The sequence below is a fragment of the Eublepharis macularius genome, chromosome 9 (assembly GCF_028583425.1).
Source record: "Eublepharis macularius isolate TG4126 chromosome 9, MPM_Emac_v1.0, whole genome shotgun sequence".
In the NCBI taxonomy this organism is placed as follows: domain Eukaryota; kingdom Metazoa; phylum Chordata; class Lepidosauria; order Squamata; family Eublepharidae; genus Eublepharis; species Eublepharis macularius.
In genome coordinates, this window is record NC_072798.1 from 28927531 (window position 1) to 28953179 (window position 25649).

The 25649-nt window shown below is 43.5% G+C and overlaps 1 protein-coding gene across 2 annotated transcripts in view; it reads left to right on the top strand.

Annotated features, from left to right (window-relative positions):
• TBXAS1 (thromboxane A synthase 1) overlaps positions 1–25649 on the top strand; it is a 294793-nt gene that overhangs the window by 219275 nt on the left and 49869 nt on the right. For both annotated transcript variants that reach the window (XM_054989134.1, XM_054989135.1), the window contains one exon: positions 5706–6011. In XM_054989134.1, the coding sequence (XP_054845109.1) occupies positions 5706–6011 (306 nt within the window). The remainder of the gene's footprint in view (positions 1–5705; positions 6012–25649) is intronic.

Genomic DNA, 25649 nt, shown 5'->3' on the forward strand with positions numbered 1-25649 from the left:
ATTCGTTTTAAATATTAGTGCAAATGAAAACCACTGTTTAACTGATGTGATTATGGAAGCTGAATTGACAGTGACTAATCTTGGGTATAGCAGGGCCTTATTTATCCACCACTGTTTTAAACACTCTGTGGTTGCGTTGCCAGAACAGAATAATAGTAACAGGAGATAATTACGTTTGCTTTATGGTTCTAGCTCAATTGGCCAGAGTCATTTGTAACTTTTTTGGCAGAAATTCCCAGTCCTGATCCAGAAGTGTATGGCAATCTGATGAGGGTTTCTGATAGAACCTTGCCATTATCATTGGCGATTTGAATTCAAAGGGTTTTTGCCATGAATGGAAGGAGGAGGGCAGTTTTCATTGATCTCACTCTCCCGTTGCAGACTCCCAATCCCCTTCCCATGTGTTTCCTGAGAGCTGAAAGGGGAGGCAAGAATGTTCTGTTCCACTACTAGAAGTGCCTTTTGTTGGTAGAAAACCACCTGTGGATCCACTTCCTTGACTTTCAGGAAATGGGTGGCAATATTTCTCATCATTCTGTAGTAGCCAGTAGAACTGGTTGAAATGTATGAAAATACAAACACATGTTAAAACATAGATTTTTTCTTTCTTTCTATGATTGAGAGTTCAGCCAGTAAATATTGTCATTAAACAAAAACATACAATTTTTCACTGTTACTACATTAAAAGTACAGCCCTTATCTCCTTCCATTAATACAGTTCTCAGTTTATCAGGGATTTGATTTCAAAGACTTCAAAATACTTCAGAGCAAACTACTAAAACTGGTCTTCAGAGAGTTAAGTCCACGCAAACCTTATTAAAATCAATGAACACAATTGAAAATGTTTATGGCTACAATTCTAAGAACACTTTCCTGGGAGTAAGACCCACTGAATAAAAGGGACTTAGTAGACCTTCTTAAGAATGTTCTTTATCTCCCACAGATTTCAATTAGTTTTGTATAGATTGTGCCATTGGATTAGCAGTAGTACATGGTTGTTTAACACTGTTTCCTGTGGGGTGCACACTAATGTCTTTTGTTCCAATGTCATATCTGTTTAGACAGGTTCTGCATGTTTTTGAAGTATTATAAATATCCGTCTACTGGGATAAACATGCATGCTATGTGAAATGATGCCCCAACCCTAGGAATGTAGCCAAGTATTTTGAAAATTAGATATTTGAATTAATTTGGTCTGGGGCTACATTAACATGAATTTATATAGTTCAGCTTTTAACTGCCAAATACTATGAGATCTAGTCTACAAATTTTAAAGTAGTTTATTAATGTTGATCATTGTTGCCACATGCTCCATTAATCATGCTCTCATGCATTGCAATAGGATTTGTGCAGATGTTCCATGTGGATTGCATCTAGGGGTGCCAGACCCCCGGTGAGGCAGGGGATCTCCCGCCCCCGCCCTCGCCCCCCACACCCCATCCCCTTACCTGGCCAGTGGGGGGCGCGCACCCTCTGTGCGCGCTCCCCTGCGGAGCTGCGTGGTCCCGCGGATCGGACCCATTGTGGGATGCTGCAGCATGCAGGAGCGCTCCTGCGCTCCGCAGTGCCTCAAAATGGGCCCAATCCGCAAGCGCGTTTTGGGCCACCATGGAGTGCAGGAGTGTTCCTGTGTTTCACAGCAGCCCCCAACGCGAGCCCCTGTGGAGTGTGGGCACGCTGGGGGGCATGTACAGCGTGATGATGTCACTTCCCAGAAGTGATGTAATTGCGCTTTGCGGGAGCGCGTGCACACGTGCACTGCCCTCGGGACACAGGTAAGAGCCAGGCCCCCAATCCCCTGCTGAGAGGCTGAGGGGGTCTGGCAACCCTATTTCCATCTCACCTTATTGCAGAAAGATCATTTCTAAATATTGCTCTGGCAATGATGGAACATCCTTCAGCCAGCACATAAGTTTGCTTACTTCATCATCCTGGAACACCCACCTGCGCAGGAACTTTGGAAATAATGCAGCAGAACTGGACAAAGTATTTAGAGGGCTGAAGAATGGTCAACTCAATTTATTTCTCTACAGTTTAGTTGTGTGCTATACCCACTGGACACCAAGTCATTTATTGGAAGTTCATTTCTTCTAGCTAGGTCAGAGCACATAGCTAACTGCAAAACCAAGGTGCAGTATGTTACATAGTTTCATGTCTTTGTTTCTCCCATCCCCACATCAATGATCTCATAATGTCCTTTGACACCAATAATGAATGATTCCTTTCCTGCCCTTATCTCATTTGGTCTTTTCACTCGCCTTCTTTCCACCCTCTCCATTTTACTTTCTATCATGTCTCCAAGAATATAATTTAAAAGATCTCCCTTGATCTTTAAAGAAGTTGTGCAGATTAGATTATTTTACAAATGCATTCCAACTTTGCTGTTCCTTTCCAGTAAGCAGAATTCTCATATTCTCTCTCTGCTGCTACTTCAGTATGACTCCTTTGCTCTGACACAGGCTGCTAGTTTTTGAGGAATTAAAAATAACCTTGATGCAGTGAAAAGGGGGTTGCTGAAGGGGCCCACATGCCTCAGGCCAGCTTTCAATGAATGATGTCTACTACTCCTAGCTAAAAGGTTCCACTTTCTAGGGATTTCAGCTCCTCATTTGAGAATTTCCATAGTGTGAGAGCTTGGCAGTGTGTTGGTGGCAGACATAGAGGGTGGCAGCATTACATAGCATTGCATCAAGCATGGAGTGTAAACAAGGTTGGAAAGTAAAACAAGAAAAATCCAAGGATTCCACAGAACTAGTTCTGCACACCCAAGCATGGTTTATTCTTATGTTTCTTGAACAGCAGCTTCCAATGTTGCATAGCAAAGGGATTTTGACATAGGCATATACTAGTTAATTTTTTTAAAAGTCAAAAATATCACTTAAGATTCTTGACAGAACTAAAGTACTTGTTGGATGCTAGCCAACATTTGGCGCAATCTGTCCTGAAGCCCATGCCCAACCACACTCCACCTGGCCTGTCTTTAACTGTAACTGTAAACTACTATGACCCTTTTCACACAGGCTTCATAAGCCATTTGGGCTGCTGGTTGCTGGTGGATTTTTTATGTCATTTCAGACACAACCAGTTTGGTTACTGGTTGCTATCAGGGTTTTTTTTAACCTTTTCAGACAAATCCACGTGTGTTCTGTTTGCAGTGTGAGGTTGATCCATTTAAAAAACCCCACTTCTCTTCCATTCTGTTCTGTGCACTTCTGATTCACTGCAGTGCACAGTTTGAAATGGTGGCAGTGTACCAGCCACTGCCTCCCCCTTCTTCTTTTTAATGGATAGCAATTAGTGCTATAGTGCTATAGCATTGTAGTGATAGGGGTAGCAGGTTCTCTGAATTCCAAGTTTTCATTAACAAAACAAAATGGAAGTCTTTAGTCCCTTTCTTTGCAGAGATTTCCCTTTTTCTTATATCTCTGCAAAGCAGAGTGCTAGAGACTCAAAAAAAATGAAAGCAGGGAATTCAGGGAATCTGCTACACCTATCCTTACAACACTATAGTGCTATAGTGATAATTTTGTGCCTTTAAAAAAAAATGGCAAAAGCCTTGGTGGTCCAGCCCCACCCCCTCACTTCCAGCACCAGAAAAAGCAGCACTATTTGAAAAGACCACAGAGATTCACATACAGTTGTTGCGCTTAGAGGCTAGGTGCCAGTACGAGCTGGGTTTGGCGAACCCAGCAGGCAAAGCAGCTTATGAGCAGTCAGGCAGTCTGAGTTCATACACAAGTAAGGCAATCCAAAAGCAAGTCCTAAGGCCCAAATCAAAACACAGGCAGAGCAATCCAATAACAAGGCAGGCGGGTGCAAAGTCAGGAGTCAAGCCGAGGTCGTAAGCCAAGAGTTCAGTACAAGGGGGAGCAAGGTACAGGGTGGGGTCAAGATCTTCCAGGCACCTGGCTCAGGTCACAGGGAGTGGTAAGTTAGGTTGCTTCCACACTGAGCCCTACTCAGCATTCTCCTTTTATATGCTGCTCTAGTTAAGAGGGCGAGGTGCAGGTGTTCCCTCTTCCTCTGACTGAAGCACCTCACTCTCAGAGGGCAATCCTGCTCAGCACTGCGCTTGCAAGCAAGCACTCCTGCATCTTTCCCAAACAGCCGCCCTTGCCCAATTCCTCCATTTCTTGGGGGCCGGTCTCTCCTCCACACTGTGTGAGCCCTCACCCCCAACGGCTTCTTCAGAGGTCCCTGGCTGCATTCCTTGATGCTCCAACGAGGGTTCTCCTGGCACCACGGCTGGCTCCAGTGCAGGCTCCTCTGTTGCTGAGGCCGGCTCTGCCGGTCCTCCAGCTCTTCATCCTCTGAGGAGGACTTGGTTGGTGGTAAGGTGACAGGCCGAGGCTGATTCACGACACGGCTCATAAACAGATGTAAATACTGATGGTTGTTGTGGATTTTCCGGGCTGTATTGCCGTGGTCTTGGCATTGTAGTTCCTGACGTTTCGCCAGCAGCTGTGACTGGCATCTTCAGAGGTGTAGCACCCAAAGACAGAGATCTCTCAGTGTCAAACTGTGGAGGAGATGTTTGCAGGTGATTTATCTACAGGATGACACAACCCAACCCACCTTTCTGAGTAGATAAATCACCTGCAAACATCTCCTCCACAGTTTGACACTGAGAGATCCCTGTCTTTCGGTGCTACACCTCTGAAGATGCCAGTCACAGCTGCTGGCAAAACGTCAGGAACTACAATGCCAAGACCACGGCAATACAGCCCGGAAAATCCACAACAACCATCGTTCTCTGGCTGTGAAAGCTTTCGACAATATATAGATGTAAATACTGCTTCAAATGTCTACCCCTATATTGGTTGTTGTGGGTTTTCCGGGCTGTATTGCCGTGGTCTTGGCATTGTAGTTCCTGACGTTTCGCCAGCAGCTGTGGCTGGCATCTTCAGAGGTGTAGCACCAGCCCAGAAAACCCACAACAACCATCGTTCTCCGGCCGTGAAAGCCTTCAACAAAACCCCTATATTGCTTTACATGAAGTCAGGGCTGCAACAGATAACAACTACATTAAAATGAAAATGTTAAAGGGGCCATAGTGATAGGGCAAGAAAGTTCCCCTTTTTGTCCTATCATAAATCCTGAAATGCTACACAATTTGCCAGCCTACAGGTTGCTTTTAAAACTCTGTCATTTTATAGTCTCAGGTAAGTAGCCAAGTTGATCTATAGTAGATTGGCAGTGGCACCTTAGAGGCCAAGAAGATTTTCAGGACATACGCTTTCAAGAGTCTAAGCTCTCCTCTTCAAAAAGTATCTGAGGAAGGGAGCTTTGACTCTCAAAAGTTTATACCCTGGAAATCTTGGCCTCTAAGGTGCCATTGGACTCAAATCCTGCTGTTTTGTCATTTTATATTTGCTTAGTTAAAATCAGTTCTACCAGCTCCTTGGGATTGGTTTGGACCCTTCTTCCAGACACAATTGCAGCTCCCGGAGTATCATTTCCTGTATCTCACAAAGCACAAATACAAGCTTTTGTTGTTGTTGTTTGCTTGTTCTTAAAAGGCCAAAATTAGAACTGAAGGGATGGGGCTATTGACCCTTTTCTCTTATTGCCATATTCAGTAAGGCAATTCCAAAATTACAGCTCACTCCTTCTTGCTAAAAAGTTGTTTCATACGACTGTGTTAGGGTAAATGTGTGTCCTCATGCTTGTTCACTTCCTTACTGTCATCACCCTGCTATTTACAGAGACGCAGGGACTTCCTCCAGCTGATGCTTGATGCCCGATTCCCTGCCAATGATGCCAGCGTGGAACATTTTGACAACAACAGCCAAGGTCTGGAGGAAAACAAGACAGCTACTAACAAAGGGCTCCTGAAGAAGCAGCCTAAAATGTTGACTGATGATGAGATAGTTGGCCAGGCCTTCTTGTTCCTGATCGCTGGCTATGAAACCACCAACAGTACCCTCTCTTTTGCCACATACCTCCTAGCCACCAATCCTGAGTGCCAAGAGAAGTTGCTGTGCGAGGTAGATGAATTCTTTGCAAAACATGTGAGTAGACATTTATACTTGTTTTCCTGTGTTCTCCTCAAAGGACAGATATCCTTCAGCCAGAGAGGCAGAATTATTTGACAAATGGTGACCAAAGCTGTTTATTTAAAGGATGACTGATATGGCTACCGTGGCATCTAATAAGATGCACGGATTCAAGTCAAGTCAAATATACATCCAAAGCTGTCTATCAAATCAACATCAATGTATTCTGTTTTCCTGTGGATTTGAATGTAAAAGGGGCCAATGTGGTCAGTATCCTCCCCATCTGTCTTAGGTTTCCAACTGAATGGATCAGTGACTAAATCTCCTTTGAGTGGGTTGTCCCAGTGCTTTGCACTCAAACCTGCCATTTCCCCTTGACTCTGGGGGCACAGTGAATGAATGAATGAATGAATGAATGAATGAATGAATGAATGAATGAATGAATGAATGAATGAAAATAGAGTCCCTGGGGCGGCAAACAACAGATAATTAAAACATTAAAATTACATTTAAAATACTTATATAAATACAGTAAAAACATATCAACATATAAACAAACACATACAACCAGAAAGAAGGGCCAATAAGAGTTTATTGGGGATACTCCAAATGAAACAAAAATGTCTTCACCCACCATTGGATGACAATGGCAGAGGGAGACTGGTGAATGTCCTGGCGAGGGAGTTTCAAAGGTTCACCGCCACGACTGTGAAGGCCCTATCTACTACAGATATATCTACTATTGATACACACCAGAAAAGCCCTGGCAAAAAGCCTGCTGGCAGTGAGTGAAGAAATGACATGCATGAGAGGTACCAGAGATGGGCCAGGAGGTGCAGAAATCTGCATCTTCCCATCCACACTTTCTCTGAATCCACTGGTAGTTAGATTAGCAGAGCTCTGGTATTCTATGCTTTGAAGCGTCACTAGATTTTTGTGGGGGGGAGGCATTGTGTTATTGAAAGAATAACAGCATACCATTTTGCATCTAACAGAGACCTCACTTGTTAATTGACTTTGTTTAGGATTAGTCACAACCAAGGAATCAGCCAGTGTAGTTTAATAATTAAAGCATCCAAATAGGAACTGAGAGTCTTAGAGCTAAACTACATGAGACAAATTACACGTGTATGACACATGAATGCACTTACATGTGTTTCCCCATTGCTTTCCTGTTCACTCGCACACTGTGGCCACACAGCACTCGATCCCGTGCTCGGACTGGCATGTTTTTCTTCCCCTTCCTTCCAGACAAGAGATGGTATCCCATGAAGCACCTTCTCTTCATGCATGCTCAAACCTTCCTCTGCAGCTTTTCTGAGAAGGAGACTTGTTTACTCAATTGGACATATCAGGGGAAAAAATCCACCTGGGGGAGCGGTAAAAATGGGGGTTCCACGCCTCTGCTGAGATTTTACAGCTCGGCCTGCCAGGAAGGGGGGGCATCTATGCAAAGGAAGGTGGGCAATCCCCACTTTGGGAGCCATGGCAGCGTTTCTTCCTGTCAGCCAGAATCAACTCTCTCCTACCTGTTTGTCCCCTGCCACTTCTAATCCCCATTATTACCTATGGGAAAAACTATAGGGACTATCCAGGGAGATGGGGTGGCATTTTGCAAAATAAATCTACAAAATTTTCAGGGGACCTACTGCTAACGGTTCTCTAAAGACCCCCCAAATTTCAGGGAGATTGGATCTTGGGGAGCCATTTTAGGGCCCTCCAAAGTAGGTGCCATCAGCCATCTCATTTTTTCCTATTGTGAAGAAAAAACGACAGCAACTAGGGAAACCCATATATCATGCCTTTCCCAGGGTCCAATCTCCCTGAAACTTGGGGGGTCTTTAGAGAACAGTGAAGAGTAGGTCCCCTGCAAAATTGGAGGATTTTGCTTGCAAAATGCCACCCCAGCCCCCTAGATAGCTTCCCTAGTTTTCCCCACGGGGAATAATGGAGATTGGAGTTGGCTGGGGGCACCTTCTTTCAGGGCCCATAAAGTGCCCCCCCTAAAGTTCAACCTTCATGAAGCTTGGGGAGTCCTTAGAGAACAGCTAGAAGTAGGTCCCGAGCAAATTTGGTAAAATTTGGTCCTAAAATGCCCCACAGACCCCTGGAAAGCCCCAAATCACATTTCCCATTGGAAATAATAGCCAAATTTTACCCAATTTGCTCTGTATTGCCGAGCCAAACTGGAGAACAAGTACCTCCCACCCCATCCTTTTCCGGCATGTTTCTGAACTTTTGCTCAGATGATTAATCCTGTTGCCACAATCTTTCTTCCCACTTCCTCCTTATCCTGACCAAAGACACTACATGGAGAGGAAGAGGAGGAAGTTAAGGGGGGGAGGAGGGTGCAGGAAGGAGGAGTTGGGAGGCAGCGGCATCAACTAGAAAACAGGAGAATTTAAAATATGCCAGATTAAAAGCAAAACAGTTTGAGGGTAAGCCAGTTCTTAGGGCAAAAAGAGGGGAGAGGGAAGCAGAAGCTGCCCAAAATCAACGCTCTGCAATGACAACTCGCTGATCATGACCATGGACACTCACAACCGTAGTCACACCAGTTCCCCGACACGTGCATGAACTAGGGCTACAGGACACATGTTCACTCGGGGTAAAATGGACGGGTTGGTAGAAACAGACATGATTCTAGACACTTGTATAGCCTCGTGTAATTCGTCTTGTGTAGTTTGGCTCTCAGGTTCAAATCCTCACTGTGCCTTGAGCAAGTCATTCATGTTAATCTCACAGGGTTGTTGTGAGAATAAAGGAAAGGGGGCCATGCCGTACTGGGAGGAAAAATTGGGATAAAAATCTAATACATTAATCTAACAGAACCTTCTGGGCCTTCCGTTTCTGTGTCCTTCCCTGGCCACTGTGAACATGTCTAGTTATAGCCATTCCCACCCCCCACCCTTGCTATATTCCCATTACTATTTTCTCTCCCACATTTCTTCTCCTTCACACGCATCCCCTCTAGTGACATGAACTTTGATCTATGTGTAATAAATATGAACTGCTTGGTTCCAAAGCCTCTGTTACAGCATGAATAATTAAAAATTAGAAGCAATGATATTAGAAGCAGTGATCAGATTTTTAAATGCTTAATGATGCTAAGCACTTGCAAATTAGTGAGGATAATCAAGGTATCAAAACATAAATGGCACTTTAAAAAAAGCCCAACGAGTGATGTGTAGGCAAGGCAACAGATACTGGATCACGGAAGAGGCAGTTGATTGCAAAACTTGTAAAGGATTGGCAGCTGAGAGAGCTTTTATATGCAAAACAATGTTATTTGATTCTGGGTGGTCAAATGGAAAACGGAGAATTTGGACACTGGTTCTGCCAAGATATGGTATGACTTCCATGGATGGCATACGAAGGGGATGGGCAAAAATGTAATGTCACAGTGTTAATGAGTGAGAAAAAACATCAACAAACTCCAAAGTAGGCAGTGAGTTCTTGTGCAAAAATGTTTTTCGTTACCAGCTGTGTTATAAAACAGTGAATATTTAATTCTTGAGCAATGACTGGACAATTAAAATAACTTCAGTTAGTTCCCATAGAAGTGTGTTTTAACTTTCAAAAATACTTGGTAGTTTCCAAAGGTTATAACTTTGGAGAGATGAAACACTATGAAAAGAGATTGGTGATGGTGGAGAGTGCCATCAAGTCATAGCTAACTTATGGTGACCCCTGCTGGGGTTTTCAGGGCAAGAGATTAATAGACATAACAACAACAACCCTTCAGGGCAGGTTTACAAAGTGTGTTATTATTATCCTCACGGTAATCATCCTGTGAGGTGGGTGGGGCTGAGAGAGTTCCAAGAGACTGACCCAAGGTCACCTAGCTGGCATGGAGGAGTGTGGAATCAAACCCAGTTCTCCAGATCAGAGTCCTGCCTTTCTTAACCACTACACCAAGCTGGCTCTGTCTGCCTCTGATTCTCTGCCTCTGCAACCCTGGTCTTCATTGGGACACCTCCCACCCAGTTACTAACCAAGGCCAACCCTGCTTAACTTCTAAGATCTCATGAGATCAAGCTTGCCTGGGCTAATCTGGTCAGGGTAAAAAATGATTAAGAAATGCTAATTTAGATCATATTCTGATCAGATATCTGGACAGATCAGCAAACTTTGACCCCCTATTCCAAGTGCACTTTCTAAAAGTTAGCAAAAGGAATTAGAATTTTTAACAACTGTTTTCCCATCTTCTCCAATGTCTTAAACCAATATAGTTTGATAAAGTATCCAGAGTAGTGGAGGTGAAGTAGATAGTAGAGAAAATGTGCATTTCAGTGGAGCAACCTGCACCAAGTCTTCAATTTGCCCTCTCGGTGTGCTGTCCTTGATTACTATAAAGTGTTTGGCCTCTGGCTGGGTCTGCTACCTGGATGGTTTAAAATCACCCAGACTGAGTAGTTTTTCCTGACATCTGTGAGTTTAATCAGTATACTAGGAGTAGACAACTTTTGTGTACTTTTCATTGAATTAACATGTGGAAATTAGCACTGTTCCCTTTGAGAAGAATCTCAGGGAGAGTATCCAGAGCATGTTCTTAATGAAAAGGACACTCACTGAACTACCCTGCATTCGTACAACCTCTTACAATTGCAAGTGGAACATTTAAAGTGATTTCCACCTGTTAAATATGCAAAAAAGAAGTGCAAGTGTTAAAATACATACATTGCACAGTGGCATGCAAATTTGCTCCAGTTTTTTTTTTAAAAAAAAAAAACAGGAGCCAAAGATGGCTAACATTTTGAGCTCTTTTTTTAGACACACTGTTTCACAAATCCATTGCTCACTCCTCTCTTGACATTGCATTGCACACTTTTTAAATAATGTCCTAGGAAGAGGAAATTGCTAAAAGGTAAGGCACTTGTGCCTTGACCTGGATAGCCCAGGTGATCCTAGTCTTGTCAGATCTCAGAAGCTAAGCCGGGTCAGCCTTGGTTAGTTATTGGATGGGAGAAATTTGATGAAGACCAGGGTTGCAGAGGCAGGAAATAGAAAACCACCTCTGCCATAAGGCAGCTATGACTTGAGGGCGTTCTCCACCACCAAGGCAACTGTAAGTTACCACCAAGTACCCAGTGTTCCTGTGTTGAAGGATAGCATGACCCATCATTGACTGAACACCATAAGCATTAAAATACAAAGTATAACATAAACAATGCCTTAAAGAGGACTCTTCCCAGTCCACAGTCTCTCCACACACCCTCATGGAAAGAAGTATTTGTTTTGGCGTATCGATTCATCTAATCAAATACTTTATATTTTAAAGCTGTTTATACAGTGTATCCCCTTAGCAGTAGAAGTTGCTTCTTCCATGCATTAGAGAAAATAGAAGCAAAAGTTGAGGCGATACCGCTGTCAAGGAACTACCCAGAACAATTTGCATGTATTTGATGCCTTTCTTGTAGTCTCTCAAGGCACTTTACACTCTAAAGCTGGCAACTGCAGAGGCGAAGCTTTGCTAAGCAAATATGCTGACAGAGAAAGTCTGCAATTTGTCAAGACTGACTGTGGTGTAAATAGACTTCGGGAAAAAAGAATTCCATAGGTGAAAAGATGCTTTTGCACATCCAACATGACCTTGCCCATATGCCAAAAAACAAGCATGGGCAATGGAAATCATTTTGCTGTCAGTATTGTCAAAAACCTGTGCCACTTTGATTTCTTTATAAAGCATACTTCTGAGCTTCTGCTGCCAGCAAGATTTTTTGTGACTTAACCATTACAGTATGCTTTTACCAGGTAAACAAATGTCTGTCGCTACTTTCCTGAGAAGATCTACATTTAAATATTGTCTGTGTTGCTCAGAGGGTTTACATTTCAAGGATGAAAACTGTTAGAACAGGGGGAGAAACATACCCTCTTCTAGACTTTTTAGCAATAAGGAAGTAGTATATTCTGTCAAGATTAGACATGGGCACGGAGCGGGGAAAAACCACGGACCACAAACTTTTCAGGAACCTGCCCCTGTTCACGGACCGGTTCATCAGTGCATGGTCCATCACTTCTGGGAGCCCTAGGGCTGCCCCTTTTGCACTCAGAGATGTCAAACTTGCAGAGAGTCTTCAGCAGGCTGTTCTCCAGCCACCGTTCAAATTTGGCCAAGCGTGCATTTTGGCGGTCCAAGTTACAGACCCCAAAGCAACCGACCCCAGGAAACTTCCAGTAGATCGTATAGGAGCTGCAAATGCCGATTGACCTCCTTAGGCTTGCAGCACCAAAAAGTTGCAATGAAAAGGTTGGGTTGAGTTGAAGAATCTTCCTCTAAGAATGGAATGACGGCCCCCAGAGTGGAATGGCGGTTCCTGGGAGTTGGAATGGGGCTGGAACGGGGAGGGAGAGAAGTACACTTTGAGGGGACAGTCAAGGAGATGTTTTTGGGGAGACAGGAGAAATATTCTTATAAAGGACGCGAGGACAAAGACAATCTATGAAGAGGTTAAATTTGGGGGGAAGGAGTGGATGTTCTTTGGGGAAACAGGAATATCCCTGTACAGGAAAGAGCAGAGGCGATCCATGAGGGGAGGTTAATCCGGGTGGGGGGGGGGAGAGTTTCCTTGGGGAAATAGAAATATCCCCAATGAGCTGCCGAGGGAAGGCTGGAAGCGCTGACTCTGGGAGGGAGAAAAACCATCATGAGGAGGCAGACCTGGGCATGGGGAAACTAAAAGACAGGACTCTTGGGTGGGGGGGGGGGCAGACATCTTGAGGGGACAGATGTGGAAAGGAGGGTGAAAGTGAGAATTTTGTGGGGGACAGACAAAATTGAGAGGAGGCAGATGTGGATAGCCAGGCATTGGCAGGTCTCCATTGCACATCAGCACTGCATTCCATAATGAGGAGCTCCACCAATGGAGGAAGCTGGACCTCTGCAAGGAGGTACAGAGGCTGCACTGGTGGGGGGCGGCAGCGGCTGTTTCTAGGAGCAAGAGGCCCTTAGAAGACTTTCAAGAGGGGGAGAAAGCTGTGCATTGCTGTAGCCCAACATCCCACAAGCAAATAAGAATTGAAAGGAAAAAAATGAAACAGAAGAGTGAGCCCTCAAGTTGCTCAATAAGCTTGCACCCAGAGCAGCTCTGAGACTGGGTTGGGGAAGAGCCCTAGGCTAGCCCACCACCCCACAACCAGATAAGAATTGAAATTTAAAAAATTAAACAGAAGAATGAGCCCTTCGCTGAGGGAAAGCTTACTCCCAGAGCCTTACTGCAGCACAAGCCCCAAGCCTCATTCTTATGCAAAATCCCCAAAAAACTCCCACAGCAAGCAGTTGGTAACTGCTGGCTGGAAACTGAAAACGCGGCTCAGCACTGGGTATTATATATACTGCTTGCTCTCATAGAGGATAATGGGAGCTCTCTGGTTGGCAGCCAGAGCCGCCTATCAAGGTTTTCAGGGCTAAGATTGATGTGTTCCAAAGGCAGCAGAAGATCTGCCGGCGACTCCACTATGTTGCCTAGGGAATTGATTGCTCAGTGCTTCATGGACTGACTGACGGACTGGCCCAAAAGTTGTTGCGTCCGTGAAAAATGAGCGTCCCATGACCTGCATGTTCGCAAATGCCGAACCGGGCCAGTCTGTGTCAAATTTTGGTCCATTTTTCAGTACATGCCCACCTCTAGTCAAGATGAATGGTAAAGTCTCTCTGATGCTTCTAGACTGACAAATATTTCTAGTCTCACCTTCCCTTCACCTTGTATAGTTAGATACCCACTGCTTCCAGTGCTATCCAAAAACTTCTTTTTTCTTAGAACTGGGAAACAAGAGACGTTTAGGAATTCAGAAATTCTAATTTTTAAAAAAAGCTTGTTCATTATCACAGAGATGGAACAAGAGAAAGTGCAGCTAAAATATAAAGGCATGTTTGCACGTTTACTCGCAGAGCAACTCTCACTGTGTTCATTGGGGCTTATAAATAAGTAAGTGCACTTAGGATAGTTGTCATGGTCCCTCAAACTCTATTTTCTGTCAAATATTAAAATAAGTCTGAGCAGTAGAGTATTTGGGGAGTATACCATGCTCTCCTTGAGAAGGAGATATGTACAGTTTTTATGCTTTTTAACCAGCCATTCCCTCAGAATGGAAGAGTCAGAGCTTTGTGTTTCCTTTTAGAAAATAGATTATAAATGTTCCATTGTCAAATGTTCATTATCATCAAGACTTTTAAAGTCATGTGGAAGAATCCTAACAGTGTTGATACTCATACATGAGTTAATGGATTAGTCACGGGGTTGCCAACATCCAGGTGATCTTCAGACAACAGAGAAACAGTTCCCATTGAGAAAATGGCTGCTTTGGAGGGTAAACTCTATGGCATTATTCCCTGCTGAACTCCCTCCCCTTCCCAAACCCTGCCCTTCCCAAGCTACACCCCCAAAATTTCCAGGAATGCCAAACCAGAGTTAGCAACCCTAGCTGGTTAATTAGGCCCAGGCATCTTTACATATACACTATAACATGATGGATCTAATCATTTTAATTAAAACAATTTAGCTGAACAAGTTTGCATACCTTTCCTGTAAAGTGATAAATGGAATAAAAATTGGAATATTGAAAGCATTCTGTAAAAGGCAATTCAGTTTGAATATTTTCCATTTAAGATCCTCTCAAGCCTATTAGTCATCAAATCTTTGATGCTAAAAAGCTAGATTTATCTCGGGCAAGGCAGTCTTGTTTTATGTGTCAAGATCACTTCCTCTTATTTTGACATGTCATCTTCATAGGTGTTGGGAAGAGATAGAACAAGAAATACTATAGTAGCTGTATTGTCGAAGGCTTTCATGGCCGGAGAACGATGGTTGTTGTGGGTTTTCCGGGCTGTATTGCCGTGGTCTTGGCATTGTAGTTCCTGACGTTTCGCCAGCAGCTGTGGCTGGCATCTTCAGAGGTGTAGCACCAAAAGACAGAGATCTCTCAGTGTCACATTGTGGAAAAGGTGTTGGCAGGTCATTTGTATCTACTCAGGAGGGGTGGGGTTGAGCTGAGTCCTCCTGTAAGAGTTTCCCAGGGTGTGGAATGCTAATGGCGGGAGGCTTCACTGTATCCTGAGGAGGTTCTTTTGCATATGGATTGGTGCTTGATGTGCTAATCTTCTCCGCAGGGCTATTGTCGGGTGTAGAGTGTTTTGTTAGCCTGGCGTTTTTCAGAACTGGAAACCATGCTCTGTTCATTCTTAAGGTTTCTTCTTTCCTGTTGAAGTTTTGCTTATGCTTGTGAATTTCAGTCAGACTGCACAGGGAAGCCATTGAAATTCACAAGCATAAGCAAAACTTCAACAGGAAAGAAGAAACCTTAAGAATGAACAGAGCATGGTTTCCAGTTCTGAAAAATGCCAGGCTAACAAAACACTCTACACCCGACAATAGCCCTGCGGAGAAGATTAGCACATCAAGCACCAATCCATATGCAAAAGAACCTCCTCAGGATACAGTGAAGCCTCCCGCCATTAGCATTCCACACCCTGGGAAACTCTTACAGGAGGACTCAGCTCAACCCCACCCCTCCTGAGTAGATTCAAATGACCTGCCAACACCTTTCCCACACTGTGACACTGAGAGATCTCCGTCTTTTGGTGCTACACCTCTGAAGATGCCAGCCACAGCTGCTGGCGAAACGTCAGGAACTACAATGCCAAGACCACGGCAATACAGCTCGGAAAACCCACAACAACCAACTATAGTAGCTCTTTTCCTGGTGATCATATCTGTGGCCATTGGGAGACTTCAGCCAAAATACATGTCCTCTGAGTAATTTTTTTTTATAGGAAGGGGAGATTTAAAAATTCTACCAATTTGTTGTGGGTTTTCCGGGCTGTATTGTGTGTGTGTGTGTACATGCACTCACTCACACATACTCATGTGCTCATGTGTATATGTACATAAGAGTGGGAGTGTGTACAAAGGTGTGAAAGATCTTATGAAATAAAGAACAAAAGGAGTAGTCTATAACCTAAAAATTGAACTCTGTCCTGAACACATGCTACTTAAAAAAAGTCTGGATGCTGCTGACTAGTTGAGAATGCTTGTCTGATTTATTAAGAAATACTTAATCCCAAGAAACAATTGGTGATGGAATTAGATTTCTATTTGTAGCTTGTTGTTATAGCTTTAAAAAAAGGATCGGAGTTGTTATTAGTGTTAGGTCAGAATGGAATTTTCCCTCAAGTTGCATACATAAATTAGGGCAGCATTAATGGAAATCAACCAGCCCATTTATTTGTCAATAATTGTGCAAAGCAAAAGCTGAATGACCAGATGCCGGAAGGAATAGAAACACATTTGCATTTGATGGTTATGTAAAGTAGCATTGGTAGTGATTTGAGCTTGTTTCTAATGCCCTTCTGCATCCGCATCCCACTCTCCCTGGCTGATGTTATCTGTGTGTTTATATTTTTTCAGGTCATAACAATTTATTAATTCAATAAGACTAAGCATCAGGAAACATTCATCCTGCCTGTTCCATCTAAAATGCTGGATTTGATATAGGAGACAATTGTGGTTCAGTGTTTGGGATTTCTGTGTATATGGTTAAGAGGAGGGAAACCATTTGTGGGTTCTACTTAGAAGTCCATGTCATGATTCCAACTTGTTCTAGTATATCACAATTCAGAACACAGTAGCTCCAACCCAGTTTACTTATGGCATCTTGGTCTTCCTCTCCATGTTTTATGATTATGAAGTGATACGTACAGAGACTGTGGAACTTATTACTGGTGCATCGCTTAATCTGACTGTAGTGAAACATACATAAGGAAGTCAAAAGACATATAAGAGCAGAATTTTTATCTCTTCCATCCCATGTTCCATATTCAAAGTACAAAGAGAAGAAATTAACCAAGAATTATAAGAGAAGCCCAGAACAACATTTCATATGTTAGGGTTTTCTCTCTTATGGTATAGTGATGGCACTGGCAAATGATAATTTTCTCCTTCCTCAACATACAATATGATAAGTATGATAGGAGACATGTTTCCCCTTGATTCGACTGACTCGCATTTGGCATGTGTGAAATCACTTTGTAGTCGTCATCTACTGGAAATATATCTAGTTGAAAGAAAGAACATTTGGACAGAGATCTCATCTAGCAGAGTCATTAAAAGAGGCACTTTGTACTACCACGCCTGGTTAATGCTTGCTGGAGAGAAAGCACAAGGAATTTATTTAAACAGTAGTAAATGAAAGAGGCTAGCTTAACTTTCAAGTATCCCCTCTAGTGAAATCCTGTTCATCCTGTATTTATTTTCAAAGTTTATGGCCTCCTCCATGGCCTCTGTGCGGTCCCACAGTGGGATCCATGCATCTGCAGAATGGATTTATTTCCCCACAAATATGTGTTGTAGGCATTGCAGTAGTGTCAGGTGTCAGTTTCTGTATATGTGCATTATTCTTGACTTGGGAGCAACGAACAACACTAGTCGAGTGGATGGGAAGGAGTGGCTCATATCACACTCCGAGCTCTAGAAATTTCTTCAGTTTTGGCCTACATAGCACAGACCCCATTATGCTTACAAAACAAGGCCTACAACACTGTTTTGTTCTCTCTTTTTTTAACATTCAGTTAGATTACATGCTGTTTTAACACTCATTTTTTTCAGGAAGAATTCCTACTTCATGTATTTTGCACCTTCCCACAATAAGTACTCCTTACATCCAATCCCCACCCCCACCCCTGTTTTTGCTGTGTATCATGTAAAAGGGCAGAGTTTCACAAAATATCATAATGTTAGTAGTTCACTGGCTGCAATCCTACAAAATCTCTGTATCTTCATGTTAGATGTTTAGGATGATTCATGAAAAAAATGGCTGCTTTGGAGGGTGGACTGTATGTCATTATATCCTGTTGAGGGGGCTCCCCTCCCCAAACATTTCACAACCTGGAGTGGGCTACTCTATCAACAGTGGGTCTGGCTTCCACTGAAAACAAATACAGAATGGTAGAAAAAAATCCATTAACCCTCTTTACTAGTTAAAACAAAAATAAAAAACAATATTAAGGACTAATGTGTAGACTGAGAGCAGAACTACAGCAGACTAGTTACTAGAGCAGACGAGTTCCTAGAGATCTACACGTGTCTGCTTACCTCAGGGTTTGATGGGAAGTGTAAAAAGTGTAGGCATCCTTGCAGCTTTAACATTGACAGAGTGGCAGAGAGGGGAGTGCAGGCGTTGGGCTATTGCCGGGCACGCCCCTTCCCCTCCGCTGGGTATGTGGGGGAGTTTTGGGGCCCCTCTCCTGCCCCCCTTCCCCACACAGCAGATAGGGTGCCTGGCCACTGCTAGCTGCTAGCACGGCTTCGGGCGGGGGCTGGGAGAAGAGGTCAGCAGACAGGGCGGCCAGAGCATTGCTGCATCTCCCATCCCCCCCCTCACCCGGCTCCAAGCTGTAAGCTGCACCACGTAGCTCAGAGCTGCATAGTCTGGCAGCGCACTGCAGGGGCTGGGCAAGCAGGGGTGGGGAGATGCAGCGATGCAGCATGTGCGCCTGGGCCAGCGCGGTGTCAGACCATAGTGTCAATGTCTTTCCCTCCACTCACCCGGCACCCGCCCGAAGCCACACCGCACAGCTTGGAGCTGCATAGCCAGGCAGCGCTCTGCAGGGGCTGGGCGGGGGAGGGGGGGTGAGATGCAGCAATGCTCCGGGCACCCTGTCTGCTGACCTCTTCGCCCGGCCCCTGCCCAAAGCCGCGCTAGCAGCTAGCAGCGCCCAGGCACCCTATCTGCTGTGTGGGGAAGGGGGGCAAGAGAGGGGCCCCGAACCCCCCCCCCCACATACCCAGCGGAGGGGAAGGGGGGCGCTCAGCAAGAGCCCGATGCCTACACTCCCCTCCCTGCTGCTCTGTAAATGTTAAACTTAAAGCTGCAAGGATGCCTACACTTCCTAAACTTCCCATCAAACCTTGAGGTAAGCAGACACGTGTAGAATTCTAGTAACTCATCTCGTGTAGTTCTGCTCTGAAGCAGCAGAGTTTCTAGCAACTGGATTAACCTTGAGCCACAGCAAGCCTTTAAGAAAAGAGCACTTTACACTGAATGCTTCCAAGATAAGGCCTTAAGAGCATGGTCTGAGAAATCCCCCTCCACTTTTAACATTCAGCCAGATGTAGAGTTCTGGAGAAATCCTGCACAAAGTTTTGTGTTATTTTGGTTGGCCCTAACAAAAGACGTTCCATGGCTTTTATTTTTCCATTTTCTTTAAAACTTTGAAAATCTTTTCCTAGCCTCTAGACCAGTCGTGTTTTCTGCTCATCTCCATACCTAATTTACTCCTCTGTACTCCCCTTTGGGAACTGACTCCGGCTTGCCTCTTGGTCTGGTGGTTTGGCCTTATCCTTTGATTTGGCCCAATGCTTCTGGGTAGTAGAAACCCCTCTATTGCAGGTCAAACAAAGAAGCCCAATGCAGTCTATAAGTGAAATTTCTCAGATTCTTCCGTATTAGTAATTCATTTTGTATGCATTATGAAGGTGAAATATGATAGAGGGGTTATGCAAGCAGTAGATATAGTTCAGTAGCCTGATTTAAGTAGATAACTGGATAATTAATCTCAAGGTGTTAGTCTGACTCAGTGGGGTTTTAATCTTGTGGCTATTCCAAAGAAATGTGGAAAGGTAAAATATTTTAGCACAATGCCGTATTCCATGGAGAGTCCTTATTTATTTTTATTTTTTTAAGGAAGGATCAGTTCTGAATAAAACATGAATTTCGTTCTCTCCTTGATGTGAAAGAATATAACATGCATTTTGCCAATTCATTTTGTTGTTGTTTGTCCCACTCCTTTCCCTAATTAACAACAGTCAAGCTTGCTTCTTTGGCAGACAGTAGCTGCCTAAAAAGGGGGAAAAGGGGCTCTTAAAAAAAAAACAATCTTGTAGAGACAGAATAATTAGACAATTGTTCATGGGAATAATTGGACTTGGATAAAGCAACTTAGTTTCCACATTTTTGTTTATTACAGTTGGGTGTGAAAACGCAGCTGCATTGACTGAGAAGAATCTCTACAATGGCTGATTCTGCAAACATTGGATAATGCACTTTCAATGCACTTTATCAATCGTTTGAGGTGGATTATTTGTTCCGCACACAAAAAAATCCGTTCCAAATGATCTATAAAGAGGATTGGAAGTGCATTATCCAATGTGTGCGGAATCACTCAAAGTCTGTTAATCAGAGTTCCTTGGTTCCGAATAGAGTGCCCTTGTGTGTTATGTGTTGTCAAGTTGCTTCTGACTTACGGTGATCCTATGAATGAAAGACCTCCTAAACAGCGTATCATTAACAGATTTCCCAATATCTTGCAAGCTGGAGGGTGTGGCTTCCTTTACTGAGTCAAGCCATCTCATTTTGGGTCTTCCTCTTTGCATCTGATGATATGGGCTGTAGACTGCAAAGGTTTTGAGAAGCTGCATTTTGGATCAGCCAAAGTTTGCAGACAGTTTTCAAAGGCACACCCATGTATAACAGTTGTTAATTAGATTACATTACAGTAATCTAAGCAGGATGGGATCATAGCATGGATAACCATGGTCATATCATACTTTTCAAGGAGCAGCCATAGCTGAAACTGATAAAAGTCAATACATATTACCAGGGCTTTTTTTTTCTGGGAAAAGAGGTGGTGGAACTCAGTGGGTTGCCCTCAGAGAAAATGATCACATGGCTGGTGGCCCCGCCCCCTGATCCCCAGACAGAGGGGAGTTTAGATTGCCCTCTGAGCCATGGCGCGGAGGGCAATCTAAACTCTCCTCTGTCTGGAGATCAGGGGGTGGGGCCACCAGCCATGTGACCATTTTCAAGAGGTTCCGGAACTCTGTTCCACTGCATTCCAGCTGAAAAAAAGCCCTGCATATTACAAAGGACACCTGAGCCTCCAACTGCCGGCCATTTGAGCTTTCTTTCCTGTGGCTTTTCTTTCACCTCCTGTCTGTTTTTCACTCAGCCTTCCGGCTCTAGGACCGTAAGCTGTGAATAAAGTCCCCAGTAGGCAGAGATAAAGGTTGTAAGATAACTTTGCCCAGCATCAAGAGATGTTCAACGTATTTAATCTGTTGTTGTGTTTTCAAGGGGTAATTGTAGCACAAATTAATCAAACTGTTAACCAGATGATTAACTAATATTAATTTCACTGACTTTCACAGCGGGGCTCTAGAAGGCCCAAATTTCTACCCTTAGAAATAGAAAGAAAGTACTGAGGGGTAATTCTTCTAAGCTGTTATAAAGGGTAAAGTCAGGGGTTGAATGTAAATCCCATCAGATCTAAAGCTTTTAGATCGGCACGAGCCCCCCCCCCCCCTCACGCTTACCCCATCATCAAGTTGCCCTCACAGGTTTCATTGCTCTCTAAAATTAACGTTTTCTTTCATCTGCAAAGTGCAAGGTGGTATAGAACGCCCTTTTATCTTCTTGTCAAATTTTCATAGATCTCATCATTTTCTTTTCCTTTTTTTAAAAAAGTGTTTTCCTTGACTTCAGGAGGGAGCCCCTTCTTTAAAATGGGGGAAAGGAGCAATTTTATGGCACTCCCATCCCGTCTCCCTGAAATGAATATCTTATTAAGTGTGATGATAATTGTGCAGAAAGCCTGTTACGGTAGCACAGTGTCACTACAATCTGACTGGGAAATTGGTGCCTTGAGTCTGAAATTACATGTTGCAGTTACCAGGCATCATTTCAGATTAGTTCTACCTGTATCCTGGGCAGCCCACAGGGTGCTACATTAGTGAGTCAGGGAGGAGGGCCTGCTACCCTTTTTCTTCACTTTAGAAGCTCAGGCAAAAAAAGAAATGCAATTTAGAAACAAAATGCAATTAAACAAAGCAGAATTTGGAAATGTAATCTGATGCCACTGTGTCACAGTGGCATGCAGTTTATGTGCACTTTAAAATACGAGTTTACAAGTTTAAGGATGGGACTTAAAAGGAGAATCTTGGAGGGTGAAATAAAGTGCCTAATAGCCAAGTCACTAATAACCAGATCTTCCCACTGGATTTTTAGATGTGCAGGGCCTTGTATTCCCAATACACCACTGTCTTACACAGATGATTAGCCTTAAAATTAGGCAGAGTAGCAACCCAACGTGGCCAGCAGATTATTGGGTCCTATTATAAGGAAGCAAATTGCCTTTTCCCCCCATGATAGGGAGCGTCATATAGAATTGTTGTCTGCCTGCTTTTTGTCTAAGCCTCTGCAAACACGCTTCTGCAATTTAGCGGGGTTTGAATCACACAGCCATGAAGCTGTTGCACAAATGTAGGGTATGAGTAAGTGAATCACCACAGTTTCTTGGGCTCTGGTGCTAAAGCTCGTTGGGAGAAATGAAAGGAAGGAGCAATTCAGGGCAGTGACTAGTCTAGCGGCAGGATCAAAAGGTCAGGGATATCCATTTGTCCTAGAGTAGAGGCTGCCAGACTCTGAAGTTCCGAGTTCCGGAGTAGCGGGAGGAACACACTATTGGCAAAACCCTATGCAGAGTTCCCACAGTCTGTCCAGTCTGAAGTCAATGGACTTAGAGCGGTTTAACTATGTTTTGGATTGCACTATGTCTAAACTAAAAATGCCTAAGGTGGCCCAAATAAGCATAGGTTTTCTTTTCTCCCACAGGTGCTAAACATTACTTACTTCATGATTTGTACTTTCCCCCTTAATCCTGCCATTTTAACTGAATTCTAATTACATGTTGCCTCTCTCTTACGTATCACTTTTAAGTATATAGTATTTTCCACACTCTTCTATGCTTACTGTGTCTCACCATGTACTGAGAGTTGGCTGCATTTCAACAGCAGACGATGGGGCCTCTGCCTATTTTGATCCAAGTTGTCTTCAGGTGACGCATTTGCCTTTGGGTGGTAATTACCCTGTCATGATCCACAAACAATACCTGTTCATTCATAATTTGTTTTTGTGCCGAACACTAGTCCACCTGAGAAAATGTTATTTCTGCCAAACAGAATATAACAGATACATTAGATTCTATCATATTAAAAGTACAATAATAAACAAGTAACTTATATCACAAAGTCCTTTTTTGAATACACCTTATTCTGACAGAACCTGCCCTTGCGGTCTCAATAGGATTGATACATCCTGATTCCTTACATGCCCTGTTTGAATGCTGTTTGTAAGAGAATATCAGAAACTAGTATCTTAAGCCACTTGTTACTGATCACTCACTCCCCCTACACCTCTGAAACACTATTTTATTTGCTTAGAGATAATGGTCCTAAGACTACTTTGGGGATAGCAAAATTTGTCTCAGTCCTTCTATCCCATGTGTCTAAAAAAGGATGAAAAAGAAAAGATTTGTTAATCAATTAGGTTCTAAGGGAATAAAAGGAAAGGGAAAGAATGGACATCCTGATATGTTTAATGTCACTTAAAGGCAGCCAGGGGAAGAGAAAGGAGTTTTAATCTGGACCAAAGTACTAGGACAAAATGGGGTTAAGCCTTATCTCCTTTGCTGTTTCCCAAACAGAAATCAGTACACATACCCTGGACAATTATTAGCTCTGCCAGGAAAAAAAAAGGTGTGTTGTATGTCTTTTTTCCCTAGCTTGGCTTGTAGCCACATGGGAGGGTGCAATTTCTACCCAGGAAACAACACAGGGGAATGTCTGCCATAGTTGGAAGTTTTAGATCAACAGCAGAGGCTGAATCAATCACAGATCTTTTTTGTCTTTTCAACTGTCCTCTTTTTCTTATTTTGATAATTCTAGTTTCCGAAGATTGTCTTGACTATATACAAGAGATGAAATGCACATACATTTCACAGATCACATAATCTGCCTACTTATTTATTTTATTAAGATATTTATATCCCACCTCCCAAGGCCCCACAGCAGCCACACCACCATGCTGTGCCTTCCTGCCACCGCCGCAGCCTCCTTGGGGCTTCTAGGGCCGCACCACTGTGCCAGGTCTTCCCACCGCCACAGCAGACTCTTTGGAGCCTCCAAGGCAAGCCATGTTGCCAATGATTCACTTTTTATCCCTGCGGAGGGGCCTGCGACTGTGCCTGCATGGGAATAAAAAGTGAGTCGTCACCAATACGGCTTGCCTTTTATATATTGTATTGTACTGTATTGTATTGTATTGTATTGTATTGTATTGTATTGTATTGTATTGTATTTAGAGTTGTGAAGCACCTTGAAGGCCGCTTGGAAAGAAAGACAGCATGCAGATTAAATAAATAAATAGTAACCTACTTCTCTGGATCTTTCCAAAGTACCACTGGACATGTGCAAACTGCACACCATTAGAGACAGTGTAGATATGCTCATTCTTATGAAATATGTGTATAGGATTGTCATTGGCTGGCCAAGGGCAGTCTTTTAAGAAATGGTAGAAAGAACTGCACTATTACAGATAAGGAGATACAACTTTTGAATATTTTGTCCCATAAAAGAAATCCTTGTATATGGAAAACTAGCCCATAAAGGGTTCTTTACTCTAGCCGGCAGATTTTCTATAGGTTCTAGAGTCGAGCTGCTGCTATCTGATGTCAAAAGACTGATCCTGGGGGCTTCTGCGGGAAAAGGAGGTGCTCTTCTACCAAGCTGTATCTCCTTCCCAATTGTTTATAACCCCACCTTTAAGTCCTGTGCTACTTCTTTATTTGCAGGGGGTTGTTTTGTTTGTACAAAGGGGAACATTCACATTGACATCCTTCCCCTGCAGTCTGGAGTAGAACAATCCATTCTACTACCTCAGAAGAGTGGCATATAAGTGTTGTTGTTGTGCTGCTGCTGCTGCTGCTGCAGGTGTAGACAGGGCCTGAAGGCAAAATTGACTGTGACGTTGAGATCTGATCAGTATTTGTAAAAGGTAACCCACAGCTGTGAGGACTCTGATTAAGGTACATTTCGCACTCGGTTTTTAGAGCGCGTTTCTACCTGTTCCACATCCCATGTTTGCAAGGTTTTCACACTTAAAAGCAGTCGTGGGATGCAGTCCCGCTTTTGTCTGCTGTATCCCCGATTTTTCCCCCTGCGGACATACCCCGATGTTTTTTTAAGTTCGCTGCCGACTGGCAGCTGGCCCGCATTTTGCTAATGTGAACACTTTTGCCCCCTTTTTGCTTCTCTCCCCCCCTCTCCTTTTCCCTGGGAGCTGATTGGTTTGTGCAGAATTAACCACTCCCACCCTCCTCAGCTCTCTGAACTCCTTGTCCACCATTTTTTTTAGTAAAGCGAGCTGAGGGTCATAAGGCTGCTTCTTCGTTGGTTTCCTTCCTCCCGGTATGCATGCTGTTTTATTTTTTTTCAAAAGCCAGGAATGATTCCTAAGCTTGCTGCTAATTCCCTGCTAGCTTTAAAATCAAGGAAAGTGTTAAATAGCTGCTTTCTCCTTCCTCCCTTAGGGTATGCACACACATTCTTTTTTTTTTTTTAAAGACAAGAATGGGTTGCAACGTTGTAATGTTCCTGCACTTTCTTCCTGGCTTTAAAATCAAGGAAAGTGTTAAATAGCTGCTTTCTCCTTCCTCCCTTAGGGTATGCACACACATTCTTTTTTTTTTTAAGACAAGAATGGGTTGCAACGTTGTAATGTTCCTGCACTTTCTTCCTGGCTTTAAAAGCCAGGAAAGGATTAAATGGCTGCTTTTCCCTCCCTCCCAGGCATGTTTCAGACTTTGCCAAAGAGGGGGAAAAA